Here is a 15,579-nt window from a genome sequence, read left to right as displayed (position 1 = left end):
CAAGTTTTGTAGTTTTACACTTGATAGATATTTTTCAATATGGCCTCAAATTCGGCCGAAGATCAAAAGCGTCAAAAAAGTGACAACTTTGACTTCGATTAAAAAAAAAACATCTTCGTCGAATTTCATTAAAATTTGCCTGAATAATCCTCAATACTCGATAATATTAGGGTACCAAAAAAGTGTTGCATTATATTGTTTTAAAGTATGAAAATGAATACAAAACTGAGTTCATGATTTCAATCCCTACGATTGCTCAGTATTTTCTCTTAGGATGCGCTATCGTGAGAAGCTGGATTTAGTATTGTATTTTTGTGGGTAACATTTAAACGCTACAGTTGCTGAGTTCATAAGTGTAATTTTTAAGTGTTTTTTTTTTCTTACAATCAAAGGTCTAAAGCTCCTATTCGCTTTCGTACTCTTCTAACAGTGGGACTTAACTTACTGTAAGCATAGTTGAGAACGTTATCTTGGAGTGACGTGTGGTTAGTGGTCGTTTATGCAAACATTTAATGCACCCGTCGCTACTCTCAAGATGCCTTTAACGAGCTGCCGCCGCTCCATGGATGAACCGCGCTTGGCAGCCGCTCCGATAGCTATATAACGCCCGGCGCGGCCCTGAATTTCATAGCACCATGTGTGCCGCCACCGAACCAAGGCTTTAGCCGCCGCTATCATCTTTCCACCGCAACGCACCGAACGCCTGGCAGTTATACCTCAGCCTTGGACCTTCGACCGAGACAGGCCCGATGAGCGGACGTTGTTCGAATCTCGAGTTTCGCGTGTCGTTTTGCAGGCCTGGTAGAGTGCGGTTACGGTGTGTCCTTCAACCGTTACTTTCATGTTAACGGCTGACGTCGCCGGCGGAGTGGCGGAGTCCGAGTGACGCATAGCTCGACGGCTGAGCGTCTCTCCGGAGCTGGGGAGAGACGCTCAGGGTCTCGGGGCGAGCCGTCCCGCTCGCGGTGCCTCGGGGACCCCCGGCTGGGGGCGGCGGTTCGGGCCAACGTACGTGCTGTGGAGCAGTGTTTAGGCACGTCTGACCTCGACGAGCGCGCGTGGTGTTCTCTGGTAGAGGGTGGGGTCGTTTTCTGTACTCACGTGGTTTCTCTGCGCTCGAGGGCTCCCACGACAAGCATTCTTGGTATCTCAGTCTCAGCTCGTACGCCAGACCGAACCAGCGTCAGTGTCGACGGCGGGCAGCCTGTGTTAAAAATCCATCCATCTGTCCATCTCCTTTTTTTGGAAAAGCAGCCCTGGGCCCTGCATCCATCGCCTGCTCTTCTGTCCCACGATAATCTTCGGAAGCGGTGAGCTTTTGCATTCATGAAGAGATTTCCGCGGCGAACGTTTTGTGCCGACTACTCAAAAAGGCACAAACAGAGAATTGAAAAAGGACGTAATTTTCGCAGTGTAAAGACACTCAATGTCGCTGCTCTCAAAAAAGTCCTACTTCCCGAAGAAGCTCTCCGAGTACGAGAAAGTGACTTCATCTGTCAGAATTGTTACCGTCGGTTCAAAGAAGACATAGATAATATGCAGGCAGAGTCGACCGAAACATTCGAAGAATTCCGCCCTGGAGAAGAAATCGTAGAAAATTTAAACTCCAGTGTCAGCCTTACCTCCGAAATCTCGCCCCTAAAGCCACCGAGCGCTCTAAAAAAACGCCTCAGACTTTCCTATGCAAAGCGAAAGCAGGAAGAGGTGGCCAGAGCTATGGTGACGAAAATACGATCAGGGATACAGGCAGCATATAATATCCCAGAGACTTCGCGTGCGTCGCAAGAAAAGTGTGCGCAATGCAGCAGCTGGGAAGACAACCTACATTCTGCCTACAATAGGTGTACGTCCTTTCAAGAGCGTTGCCAGCTGCTGACACTGCTACCACGCAACCTAACTGTGAAATATGTGCAGGAAGTTATTCCAGAGGCAACGAGGTACGTTATTCAAAAATCGAAGAAGATGGTGGATGAAGACGGCGTATGGTCAACACAGGAGCGATATACAAGATGTAAGCTACAACACGAAGACATTACCACCGTTTTAGAATATTACACCATGGATGAACTCGATTGCTCTAGACAGACACCGAACAAAAAGGATGTTGTGAGAATCGAAAAGGAGGGAGAGAAGGAATGGGTACCTAAACGGTTCATGACACGGTCCTTGCGAGAAGCATTCCGCCTCTACAAGCAAGCTCACCCTGCCTCCCAGGTTGGCCTCACAAAATTCATATCCTTGCGTCCTAAGTGGGTGAAATGCTCGCCACAGTGGCAAGTGTGTGTCTGCGTGTGCTGTGCAAACTTTCAGTTGTGCCTCGTGGGACTGCAGAACGCCTCTGGAAGGTCGCTTTCTCCCGACGATATGCAGAGTCTCTGCGTATGCCAGGAACCTACTGCGTCATGTTTCCTCAGGAATTGTGAGCACTGTCCACAAGATGGCATTTTCACTTTGGAAAATTTTGACATGAGCAGCGAGGACGAGGTGTTGATTGCTTCATGGGAATACGGTGAGCTAGTTAAAAAAACTCTGACCGCTTCATCATTTATGAGAGAATTTCTAAGAATGACCATGAAATGGATTCCCCACAACTATATCAGATCTGTGCAAGCAAAAGCAATACATGAAGAAAAACAGAGCTGCGAGAGAGGTGCAATTGTTTTGCATTTTGATTTCGCCGAAAACTGGACAGTTGTGCTTCCAGACGCAGTACAAGCGTACCATTGGCAGAAAAAGCAGGTCACCGTGTTTACCTGCGTTGTCACGTCAAGAAAATCGACTCAGAACTACGCCGTTATTTCCGACGATATGTCTCATGATTCAGCTCATGCATGTTTGGCTCTGTCAAAAATCAAAGCACACCTCGAAGACAACGCGCCAATCTACACCAAGATAACACATGTGAGCGACGGGGCTCCCGCTCACTTGAAGAATAAATATCAGTTTCATGAGCTACAACGCAGTGAATGTCAAGAGATGAAATGGATGTTTTCGGCCACTGGACATGGCAAAAATGCTTGCGACGGCGTTGGTGGCCTTGTGAAACATCGAGCATCACACCACAACTTGCGGAAGCCTGCAAGTGAGGCCATACAAACAGCCAGCGGCTTCGTGGACGCAATTCAAGGAACGCTAAAGAATATCACCATTCTGGAGCTCCCACAGAGGGAGCTTGCAGACTTTCGCGAAATGAAGAAGGAAGAATGGAAAACGGCAAAGAAAGTGCCTGGAGTTCAGACACTCCACATGTGGAAGTACGTTCAATCAAATGGAGGCAGTGCATCCTACGTGGCATCCACCGCTGCTTCGGAATGGAAGAGACTGTGATCTGGTTTGTGCTTCGGGCACGACAATATAATGTGCGCATACCGAAGTCAACTGCTGCCGTTTATTTCTTCTTACGATTTTCTGAATTGCAATCTGCACATAAAGCAGCATTCCATTTGTAAATTGTGTCCCTATTAAAACTCCTGCTGATTAAAAACCTTGCATATCAATTATCCCCCTCAGAAGACGACGTTTTGTCTCCTGACAGTGCCCTCTCGAACCATTGAACACAGAGGTAAACAGATGCAGGTGCGGACACGTCGGCTTCAGAAACACATTAATATTCATTTTTATATATAAAAACTTTTCTAAGCGCCGATAAATGATCTAATATTTTTAAAGAATCGATTACATACCAATGTAACTTACTATGATAAATTAGGCAATACAAAAAACGTTTGACCGCCGCCAGCCAGTTCTTGAGACATCAGGTGAAATAGCGAATTTATTCCCATTTTGACGCATCAAGAACGCCGCTAACAAGCGAGTAGAAGCTCTACAAACATTGAGGATGGTTCGGATATTGTGGTAAATAAAATGTAACCAAGTTCAGTGAGTGCTAGAACAAATTTCGGAGAGTTACTATTTCTAAGAGGCAGTAATAAGCAACTCTAGATAACAGAATCATAAACTCAGTTTTGTATTCATTTTCATACTTTAAAACAATATAATGCAACACTTTTTTGGTACCCTAATATTATCGAGAATTGAGGATTATTCAGGCAAATTTTAATGAAATTCGACGATGATGTTTTTTTTTTAATCGAAGTCAAAGTTGTCACTTTTTTGACGTTTTTGATCTTCGGCCGAATTTGAGGCCATATTGAAAAATATCTATCAAGTGTAAAACTACAAAACTTGCCTAAAGTGAGTAAAAGTAGCTGGAAAATACTGAGAAAGAGATTCAGTGTGGAGATCTTTACGCATCTTGCCCTGAGGCTGCCCTGAAAAGTGCCTTTTTTGCACCGAATAGCTCCGGAAGTGAAGTTTGGGCTTTTTTATTTAGAAGATTGACGCAGCGAGAAAATGTTTTTTTATTTGTTCGTATAGTACATGTTGAAAAGAGGTCACGAAAAAATACTTATGTGCGGAAAAAATTTATTGTGCATGCAGTGAGGCTCCAAACTTGCAACTTTGCGAAGTGGCAAAAACGACGTTCTCCACCTCTTGTGACATACGATTTTTTTCCGAGAAAACTACGAAGTTTCTTGCAAAACTAACGTTCATTCCTTTGTGTGGACACATTTGCCCATCAGATATAAAAATTTCATTGAAAACAAAAAATGGTCATGGGACCTCGATTACCGTTCTTATCTGAACATGCCCATATATATATATATATATATATATATATATATATATATATATATATATATATATATATATATATATATATATATATAAGCTATGTGCTTCGCCATTGCCTTTTTGCCCTGTAAATCCGTAATATCTGAGAGGGATCCATAAAAACCACACGCTCTCAACGCGGATCACTGAGGAGGAAAGGCTCGCCGCGCGCCTTTTCCTCCTCGCCCGATGAAAAGGTGGTCAACTTTCTGTGGGAAACCTATGGAGGCAAAGCGCGCAAAAGTGGAAGCTCTCTTGAAAAGAGTCCTGTGTTTTCATTCAGGTCAGTTTAAGCAGGAGAAAAGAAAACATAAACACCTTGTTAGCAACAGTTAGATAAAACACACCAATGAATGTAAACGTTTACTTATTTTGCATCTTTTCCCTTCCGCGTCTGGGCCGACGCGAAACCGTCGCACGTGGAAGCTGCGTCAATTCAGCGTCTGCTCCGAGCAACCGAGCAAAAGGACTACTTGGCGCGGTAACACTTGTGTAGAAACTCTGCCCCCGTAGTACAGTCACAGGTATGTATACAGTGTACTACATGGTGTACTAGAAGGCTTCTAGTACACTGTACCCATAGAGTTTCATATTACTGTACCCGTAGCTTTCCCTTCATAGACGACAACGGCACCGCCGAGCGGCACTGTCCATGCGGGGTGAAATTCAACTAGCGGGTGTACATCCCTCCCATCTCTCATTCACACCGCCTTGATTGCCTCTTGCACTGCACGTATTTGGGCACGTTTCGTACCGTGCGCGTTGTGTGCCTGTGTGTGGACGTTTTATTCGAAGGACAATGTACGCGCTTCTATTTGCCTTTAAGAAGATCGGTGCGCTTGACGATTACTTTCATGGCTGCAATGCGGCGAAAGGGCGGCGTCTGCTTAAGTCATTTAAGTGACGCGGAGCAGGTAATCGGAAACATCGTGTGTGCCGCCGGAAAAATCGTTGGCGCATACGATTCGTGTTAGCTAAAGTCATTTTTGCAGTTTCCCACAAAATGTTTGCTACAAATCCGTGTTGTCTCTGTTGGCGACAACGCACTTCCATCGACACTGTGCAGAAATATACAAAATATATCGCCGCATAGCACAATTCGACATGCGCACACAAATTTAACTAGTACGTCCCCTACAATATAGGATAGAGGGCGCAGCGTAAAAAGCTTGGCAATTTTCTAACGGTGGTCAAGAGACAAGTTGGAAGCATTAGTAATCATTTCTGCTTCAGAAATGCCAGCGCGATCAAGACGCGGCCGTGTAACTCGATCGATTGGTGCAGTGCTGATGCAGGAATGAACTCCGCTGATGTTCAATGCATCGTGCACATATTCAATTTCTCGGTACGCGTGAACTCCGGCCACTTCTAGCGCATACAACAGAAGTGGTTTCCATTCTTCACACCGCGTCGGGGGGGGGGGGGGAGAAGTCACAGCGTGTATACGACAGCGCGAGTAAGAGAGAAAAGGCGAAGGGAGAAACTCGTTTTCACCCCCCTACGTCAAATGTGCACAATGCCCTCGGAGCTCCCTGGCTGTCGCCACCTTAGCCGTTTGACAGCTGTAATTATCCGTGACTCCCCGCAGAAGCATTGCAGCAACTGCAGCGCTTCCCTTTCTACTAACGTGCGAGGCCAGAGGGGACGCAGATATAATTGTAGAGAGGAGAGGGAGAAGAGGCAGTTTCAATATAAAAGAGGGGGAGGTGACTTGAGAAGCCAAGGAAACATGGCGGCTGGATGAATGGATGGAAGGTAGGAGCGTCCCCTTTGAAACGGGGTGATGGCAGTTGCCACCATGCTCAGCTTTTTATTTTTGTTTAATTGTGTTGTAAGTTATTAAAATTCGTCATTTTCTTTAAATACGTCTTCCTACACTTTTAACCTTAATTTATGTCACCTCTCTGCTTTTGAGCCACCAATCTTTCAATCGCTTTTTGCTAATTTCCACCGCATATTTCTTTACATGACCATTGTTATCTCTAAACCTATAGGGCCTCAGGAAGCGTGACTGTGCCCGCATCGACATCGGGATGGATACCATTACATTTTAGTATGAGGTGTTCTATTGTTTCTACAGATTTACCACACACAGTACATGTGTCTTCTTCTTCGTTAAATTTCTTTTTATAGCTGCGCGTTCTAAGACATCCTGACCTAGCTTCAAAGAGTAGGGTACTGCCTCTTGAGTTATCATAAAACGCTTCCTTCCTGATCTGCTGTTTCCAGTATAGATATAGTTCAACACTATGCTTCTTTTCCATTCAATTTATCCCATTTTTACCTTTCGCGTTTTTAACCTCTCGTTTATTTATGCTCTGTCTTTCTCCGCCCTCGTGTCTGGCATACTTACTGGTTAGCTTCCTAGTTCTTTTGCGCCATTGTGAGCCAATGCTCTTTCTGTATAGGTATTTAAATACCTTAGCTGCCCACCTTTTATCGTCCATTTTCCTTGGGCGTTTTTCGTATAGGATTTTACTCTGAGCTTCCCGTGCTTCGAACGATGCCCAGCCCATATCCCCTTGTACTGCCTCGTTTGTGGGTTTCCCTTGGGCACCTAGTGCTAATCTTCCAACGGCTCTCTGATTTACTTCTAGTCTCGACTGAACTTCTGCCCTTAAGCACAGGACCGCATTCCCGAAAGTAAGCCCCGGCACCATTATTCCTTTCCAAATACCTCTCAGTACTTCATACCTGTTGTACCCCCACAATGCCCTAAATCCCGGCATCTCTTCGCCCTTTGGCTATGAGAGACTGTTCGTCGTACCTTTCCGTGTACACCTGCCCTTTGTTTATCCACACCCCGAGATATTTGTATTCGGCCACTCGGGGTATTTCATGGCCTTGTATTGTAAGCTCCTGATCAGTTGTACCGTTGAAAAACATCCCACCGGACTTAGTTGCGCTAAAACTGAAACCTAGACTGTCTCCTTCGTCTCCACAGTAATTAACCAGAGTATGGAAATCTTCCTGGCTATCTGCTAACAGTAAAATATCGTCCGCATACATTAAACCCGGTAGTCGTTGCTCAAATTAACAACCTTTCCGCCTAATCTGTACGACAGATTATACCCTAGATTGCTTCCTTGTAGCCTTCTTTCCATACTTATCATATAAAGCATGAACAGCAGCGGTGATAGAGGACAACCTTGCCTTAATCCTTTGTGTACCTCGACAGTTGTCGTACTCTTAATTCCTTCCCATGTTATTTGAACATTATTTTCTTGATATATTTCCTGTAGAAAATCAATTACCTCATGACCGATACCTTCATCTTTTAATATGTTCCGCACGGGTTCCCTGTTCACATTGTCGTGTGCACCGCTTATGTCCAGGAAGGCTAAATACAGAGGTCTATTTTCCGCCTCAACTATTTCTATGTACTGGGTAAGCACGAACAGGCTATCATGCATCTAAGCGCCTAGCACTTCTGAACCCGTTCTGAAGTTCTCCGAGTATTCTATTACTTTTTACCCATGACTGCATTTTTAATTTCACCACCTGCATCGCCAATAACTGATGTGATCGTAATTGGTCAGAAGGATTTTATGTTCGTGTTATCGCCTTTCCCTTTATAAATCAAATTCATTTTACTCTGTTTCCAGCTGTGCAGAATTTAATTGCTTACTTGTTATGACTGCCTCCAATGCTTTTATCAGCGTTTCCTTGCTTCTTGGGCCAAGTTCATTAATTAACTTCATTGGAATTTCGTCTATGCCTGTGGACGTGCCTTTTGGAACATTTGCTTCCGCCTTTTTCCAGTTCAGATTGGTCAGTTCTAATCTGTTTTCTCTTGTGCTATAATCTGTTGCTTCCTCATTTGGGGCGATTACCCTATCGTCTTTCCTAAATGACTCAGCTATAACTGAACCAATGTAGTTCACAGCGTCATCTCCCTCTAAACAATTTCCCTCGTCATCGTGAATCTGTTCCTACTTTCTGTGATTCGCTTTACCCAGCCAGCTTTTATGGTTCCAGAATTTTCTTGACCACCCTTTAGTTGCATCGCGAACTTCAACCATCCAACAATCAGAGGACTGCTTTATTTTAGCCTGGACGAGGACTTGCACTTGTTTCTTTTGTCGATAAGATTCCCATTTTAGGCCTATTTCCTCTTCAGATAACTGCGCCCTCTTTGCTTCTGTGTTCCCGTGATGCCAACCGTCTTTGTTCGATGGCCTCCCTAATTTCCTTATTCCACCAACTTCGTGGCTTCCTCTTTCCTCCCCAGCGGTGTACTCCTTTTCTTTTTATACTAATGAGTAGTTCTGATTTTAATCCCACTGTTCCATGAATTGTTTCTCTATTGCTTCCTCTATGCCGGCCGCTACTTTCGCTATTTGTTCGTTATTTAATTTTGCGTACTCTTTTTGACTTCCCTGCATTTCTCTTTTGAGCAGGGCTCCCAACTGTAGGCTAATACGCTTATGATCACTTCAGAGGCTGTATTTCCCCTCTTCGTCCATTTCCATTATTGCGAGCTTGCTATACATCCCCTGCGACATTAATCAGCAGTCAATGGTCGTTTGCCTGTTACGGGATTCCCACGTGATTCGTCCCTCACACTTAGTTTCTCTATTTACTATAACTAGGTTGTGTCGCTCACAGAAGTCTAGCATCAACTTCCCGTTACAACCTATAGCCTTGAATGGTACTATACGCATGCATACCTATCTATTTACTCCTTTACTTTTGCGTCGATATTAACCACCAATCAGATAGCCTCCGTTTAGTTATTTCTACCTGTTCAAAGTGTATTCTACTTTCACTGTCTTTAAAACCCAAAGCTTTGAATAGTTCCCCGTTACATACAACTGCAGGGTGAAGTTATTTACAAGCTGGTGTTCAGCCGTTCCTCGTCCTCTCCACACGCCTCGCACAACAAATCTATCTCCTTGTATCTGGCTCGGTACGTTTTAGTCCGCAGTACACCTGTCCTGGCCTCAAACAACAATGAGCTTTCCTTAGAGTTATCGTAAATATTTTCTTTGGCTATTTCTTGCTTAAACGTCCTGTATGTCTCTAATGCTGATTTGGTTTGCATCTCTGTTTTCCACTATATACCACTCTCTGTCTCCTTAACCTTTTTCTTGACGGATAATTCCTTATACCTGTACCCCCACTGCTGCCCAAGTATTTGCTTGATAATTTTCTAGTTCGCTTCCTCCTCCTTGTGTCAACATTCCTTGTGTTTAAGTAACTGAAAACCTTCCTAGCCCACCGCATTTCCCCTATTTTTCTCAATCGCGCTCCTCAAATGCTACCTTGCTACTAGCCTCTCTGCCCTCGAAAGAAGACCATCCCCGGATCCCCCTGCACCCCAAGATTTGGTGTCTTGCCATGGGCTCCCAGAGCGAGCCATACTCACACCACGTTATCTAGTTTCCAACTGTTGCCGGGTCTCTGCTCTCATACATAGAACTGCACTGGCAAAAGTCAGGCCTGGAACCATTACCCCCTTCCATATCCCTCGTACTACCTCGTACCTATTGTATTTCCACAGTGCCCTACTCTTCATAATCGTTGCACTCCTGTTACCTTTAGTCGTTACATATTTTTCGTACTCTGCCAGATACTCAATGCCATTATTTATCCACACCCCAAGATACTTGTATTTATCGACTATCTCCAGCGTGGCCTCCTGTATCTTATGCTTGCCGCAAATGTTATCCTTAAAAATAATTACTGCTGATATTTCTTTGCTAAACTTCAAGCCTAATCTGTCTCCTCCTGTACTACATATGTCCATCAATCCCTGCAGATCTTCTGTATTGTCAGCCATTAATACAATCTCATCCACGTACATCATGTCCTGTTAATGACTGTTCAATTTTCCTTGTGTGAAAACTGATGTGTTGATGCCGACTCCGCTTTGCTGTATTTTGGCCTCTAAACCTTGTAGGTATACAGCATAAACATCAGAGGTGACAACGGACACCCCTGCCTAAGCCCCCGCCGAATCATTACAGGCTCCGAAACCTGCTTTTCCCATTGTATAATCACCCGGTTACATTTATTGATATCTTTCAGGAAATTGGTTACTCCATCTTACACTCCTAAAGTTTCCAAAATGCCCCACAAGCCCTCTTGAAGTATACTGTCATAGGCTCCCTTGATATCCAAAAAATCTGGTCTGGTCTGTGTTCCTTTTCAGCTATTTCAATGCACTGTGTTAGTGAGAACAGATTGTCTTCTAGCCTCCTATATTGCTTCCGGAACCCACTTTGTAGCTCTCCAAGCACCCCCTCGCTCTCTACCCATGCCTGCAGTCTGTCCTTTATAATCTGCATAACCACCCTGTAAACCACTGACGTCACTGTTATAGGCTGGTAGTTATTTATGTCAGCTTTGTCCCCCTTTCCCTTATATATCATTCTCATCCTACTAAGCCTCCATTTGTCAGGTACTTTACCATCCATTAGCATTTTGCTCACCACCTCCCTTAATGCTTTCTTAGATTTCGGGCCCAATTTCTTTATTAACATAATTGGAATACTATCCGGGCCTACCGATGTGCTACTTGGTACCCTCTTCTCGATCGGCCCTTTCCCACTCTTTTTGTCCAAGCGAAAGCAGTGTATTGACCAGGCTATTCCTCTCCGACATACTGCATGTACCATTTTTCTGTTCTGTAAGTTTTTCCCTCATCATGGTTCCTATATGCTCCATTGTCGCAACTTTCACAGCCTATATGGGGCGCCACCTTAAATCCAACATGGCTGTCTAGAGCCACTAGAGCAGTCGGTGCAGTGCTGTGGTTTTCTTGCATAGTGAGACGTTGTTTCGCGTCGTCATGTTGAAATGTCTCAATTTACACGCCCGCTGTCGTTAGCCTGCGTAATGGCTCACATTGGGCGAGCAGAACGCAGGATTCGAAGCCTGCTGGAAGGCGAGGAAGTCCTAAACGCTGGTCATCTTGTGTGCTGCGGCATAAAAGCGTGCACGTCGACGTCCGTGACTATTGAAGGCCTTTGCATACAAACTTCGCGGCTTCGAAGCAAGCCACACGAGCTGTGGTTTCAGTTTTACCGCGACGGTGTTATTAAAAGAAGTGACCATGCTTTCTATTTGCTATTCTATTAATTTGACCTCTTTGAACGGGTACCATGAGCGGTGTGGTGAATTTATATATATATACGGTGCACGTAAGCAAGTTGTTGCTTAGACCGCTTGAATAAGCCGCCGTGTCGAGAAAAAACAACCTTCCTGGTATTGCGCGACCGAAGTCCTTTATATCGACAGCGTGAAAAGCAGCCCTAAAGCAGCGTTTTGTGTGCGCAAATTTCTTGTCTAGTTATCCCTGCCAGTGTTCACAAAGCTGGATGTTGAACACGAGAAGTAAACAAAAAAACACATCTGACCGCTTTTGCGAGCTAATACGTACGATAACCGTTCACCCTTGTAATTTAGTTATTGCGCTTTATGCGTGCTGTGCACGCTACAGTCTTGTGGTAGTTTTACAGCCTGCGTGAGTCTTACCTCGTCTCAATTGCCTATAGACAGATCAAGCGATACATAGCCGATATTTACCGGTCCGCGGCAATGCTCGCTTCATTCTTCCAGTTATCTTTATAAATTAGTATACACGCAGATCAGCTGAGGGTTCGCTACGCGAACACTGCACAGTAGTTAACGTTTGTTGGACTAGGATTTGTTACCTTACGAGTGCAGTCATGCGCGCCTGTGCACACGTTGCAGTCGAGCATCGAAGTGGCAGACGAGGTACGAATTCCAGGTCCCTCTACGCCTGCGTCACTTTGCTTCGATGCACGAATGAGAAACTCATCTCTCTGTTCGAAAATGGTGGAATGTCAAGCCGGCGTTGCCGAGCACAAATGAGAAGAAATTTTGAAGCAGGTACAAGGCTTCACGGAGAATGTTTGCGCTCCAACGTAGCCGCAAAGGCATGATCGAGTGGCAAGATCGAACGCAAGCATCAATCATCCTACAACACATTTGAGTTAAGATTGCGCATTATTTCTTTTCCTGCACGTAATATATAGTGCTATGCCTGAGTCTTTATGGAGGTGCGTCTATTCGCGATTTCAAGTGCTCGGAATCGTCACTCATCTGTCGTATTCCAAAAAAAGTTCGCCGGCATGAAGTGCGCACTGCAGCCCTTCATCGCTTCTGTGACAGCTTTGCCGATCCGCAGCTTAATAACCAATTTCTTCCTCATGGACGCAGCCGGTGGGAATGAGTCAAGGTTCACATCACCTACCGCATAACTACCGCTCAGCACCCATTATGGCACGCAGCAAATACGGTTGCTTCTATGTTTGCTCATTCTGAGCATGTTAAGTGTGCTTCAGGATCCCACGGGAGCTTTGAACGCGTTAAAACATCAACCAAAAGTGAAGGAAAAGCGTAGACAACACCAATACGCTACGCGAACGGGCGGCAGCCAGCGGCAAGTATAATCTTTCGATTGTTTCTGGCCGCCGCCGCACGACGGCGCCACCATACGTGAAAGTTGCGATATCCTATTACCATGGAGGAACGAAACTTCCTTCCTCCGTGCCTATTACTCAAGGAGTTCAGATGTTGCCAGAATTTCCTAGCTGCACGTTTATCTTCTTTATTACTTATTTCTGACAGCCACTGGGACCCTTTTGTCTTGATTTTCTCGTTGATCAAATAGGATGCTTCCCACGGATGGATGGATGGATGGATGTTATGAGCGTCCCCTTTGGAACGGGCGATGGGTTGCGCCACCAAGCCCTTGCTACTATGCTGCTTATATCCTACCTAGTTTAACCAATGAAAAAAAAAAGACCCTAGATGAACTACCACGTCCCAATTTTCTGATCCCCTATTGCGAACTGTGCTTTTGTACGTCTCCGTCTTTTGTCGTTTCCCTACTTTTCTTCCACCAATCCTCCAATCGCCTCTTACTAATGTCTATTGCGGACCTGTTTGCTTGACCACTGCTCCCGCTGAACCCAAGGGCTTCAAGGAGGCCAGTGGTGCCTAAATCGACCGCTGGGTAGACGTCTTCACATTCTAATAAAATAGGCTCCGTCGTTTCCCTAGCTTTCTCGCAGCAAGCACATGCTTCTTCTTCCTTCTTATATCTCGCTTTATAGGTGCGTGTTCTAAGGCATCCGATCTCGCTTCGAAAAGTAATGAGCTTCCCTTTGAGTTATCATAAATGGTTTCTTTCCTGATTTTGTTTTTTCCTCTTAAGTATAGTTACTCATGGCAGGTTTCTTTTCCATTGCCGCCACCCATGAGATTAATTCAGCCTCTCTGACTTTCCGCTTGACCTTCTTTGTTGCTGTGTTGCCCACCCCACAGGCCGCATACTTGCTGGTAAGCTTCCTAGTTCTTTTCCTCAACTGTGAATCAATGTTTTGCCTGTACAGATGCCTGAACACTCTTCCAGCCCATTTACTTTCTTCCATATTCCTCAGCCGTTCTTCATACTCAGTTTTACTGCGAGCTTCCCTCACTTCAAAACTAGTCCAGCCCATATCCCCCTGCACAGCTTCATTTGTAGTCTTCCCTTGAGCGCCCAATGCGAGGCGACCCACTGACCTTTGGTTCCCGTCGAGTCCTGATTGTACCCCTGATTTAAAGCAAACAACCGCATTTCCAAAAGTAAGTCCTGGAACCATTACCCCTTTCCACATACCTCGGGGGACCTCGTACCTATTGTATCCCCATAGCGCTCTGTGCTTCATTATGGCTGCAGTTCTCTTCCCCTTGACTGTTATGGTTTTTTCCTGTGTTTCCATATATCCATTGCCTTCGTTTATCCATATACCAAGGTATTTATATTCTGTTGCCCGAGGGAATACATCTACTTAGGGTAGGTAGTGACGGCGGATCCGGATCATGAGACGGAAATAATCAGAAGAATAAGAATGGGCTGGGGTGCGTTTGGCAGGCATTCCCAAATCATGAACAGCAGGTTGCCATTATCCCTCAAGAGAAAAGTATATAATATGTGTGTCTTACCAGTACTAACCTACGGGGCAGAAACCTGGAGGCTTACGAAAAGGGTTCTACTCAAATTGAGGACGACACAACGAGCTATGGAAAGAAGAATGATAGGTGTAACGTTAAGGGATAAGAAAAGAGCAGATTGGGTGAGGGAACAAACGCGAGTTAATGACATCTTAGTTGAAATCAAGAAAAAGAAATGGGCATGGGCAGGACATGTAATGAGGAGGGAAGATAACCGATGGTCGACCATTAAGGGTTACGGACTGGATCCCAAGGGAAGGGAAGCGTAGCAGGGGGCGGCAGAAAGTTAGGTGGGCGGATGAGATTAAGAAGTTTGCAGGGACGGCATGGCCACAATTAGTACATGGCCGGGGTTGTTGGAGAAGCATGGGAGAGGCCTTTTCCCTGCAGTGGGCGCAACCAGGCTGATGATGATGATGATGACCCGAGGTATTTCTTGGCCCTGTATCTCCACTGTCTGTTCACTGTTTTCATTGAATACCATAACACCTGATTTTCTAACACTAAATTTCAAACCTAAATTGTTGCCTTCCTGTCCACAGATATTAGCCAGACGTTGCAAATCACTTTGCTTGTTTGCGAGCAACACAATGTCGTCCGCATAAAATAAACCTGGGAGCTGCGCTGCTATATTACTGTACCTGCCTGTTTGTATGAGAGATTAAACCCGATATTGCTTCCTTCTAGCGCCCTCTCCATCCTCACCATGTACATCATAAACAGCAGCGTGGATAAAGGGCACCCCTGCCTCAGTCCCTTGTTGATATGAACTTTCTCCGCGCTCCTCATCCCTTCCCATTCAACGCAAACAGTATTTTCTAGGTAAATCTCTCTGAAAAGCTGTATACAATCGTTACCTAAGCCTTCCCCTTCCAGAATATCCCACAAAATGCTGCGGTCTACGTTGTCGTATGCTCCTGTAATGTCCAAAAAGGC

At 45.1% G+C, this 15,579-nt stretch overlaps 2 protein-coding genes across 2 annotated transcripts in view; both read left to right on the top strand.

Annotated features, from left to right (window-relative positions):
- Positions 1 to 201: 201 nt before the first annotated feature.
- On the top strand, positions 202 to 3,529 carry LOC142557030 (uncharacterized). The gene has a single exon (XM_075668578.1). It carries the CDS (start codon positions 1,327 to 1,329, stop codon positions 3,325 to 3,327), a length of 2,001 nt encoding a protein of 666 aa, XP_075524693.1. The 5' UTR covers positions 202 to 1,326; the 3' UTR covers positions 3,328 to 3,529.
- A 10,434-nt stretch (positions 3,530 to 13,963) lies between these two features.
- The window catches only part of LOC142557013 (uncharacterized), an 88,721-nt gene continuing 87,105 nt past the window's right edge, over positions 13,964 to 15,579 (top strand). The window contains exon 1 of the mRNA XM_075668567.1: positions 13,964 to 13,986. The gene's annotated coding sequence lies outside the window, so the exon portion shown is untranslated. The remainder of the gene's footprint in view (positions 13,987 to 15,579) is intronic.

This window comes from Dermacentor variabilis, chromosome 1, assembly GCF_050947875.1.
Source record: "Dermacentor variabilis isolate Ectoservices chromosome 1, ASM5094787v1, whole genome shotgun sequence".
NCBI classification, from domain to species: domain Eukaryota; kingdom Metazoa; phylum Arthropoda; class Arachnida; order Ixodida; family Ixodidae; genus Dermacentor; species Dermacentor variabilis.
This window is presented reverse-complemented; position numbering and strand designations above follow the sequence as displayed.

Excerpts from the sequence above, each read along its gene's own strand:
- LOC142557030 (XM_075668578.1), top strand. The coding sequence starts at position 1,327 with ATGAAGAGATTTCCGCGGCGAACGTTTTGTGCCGACTACTCAAAAAGG.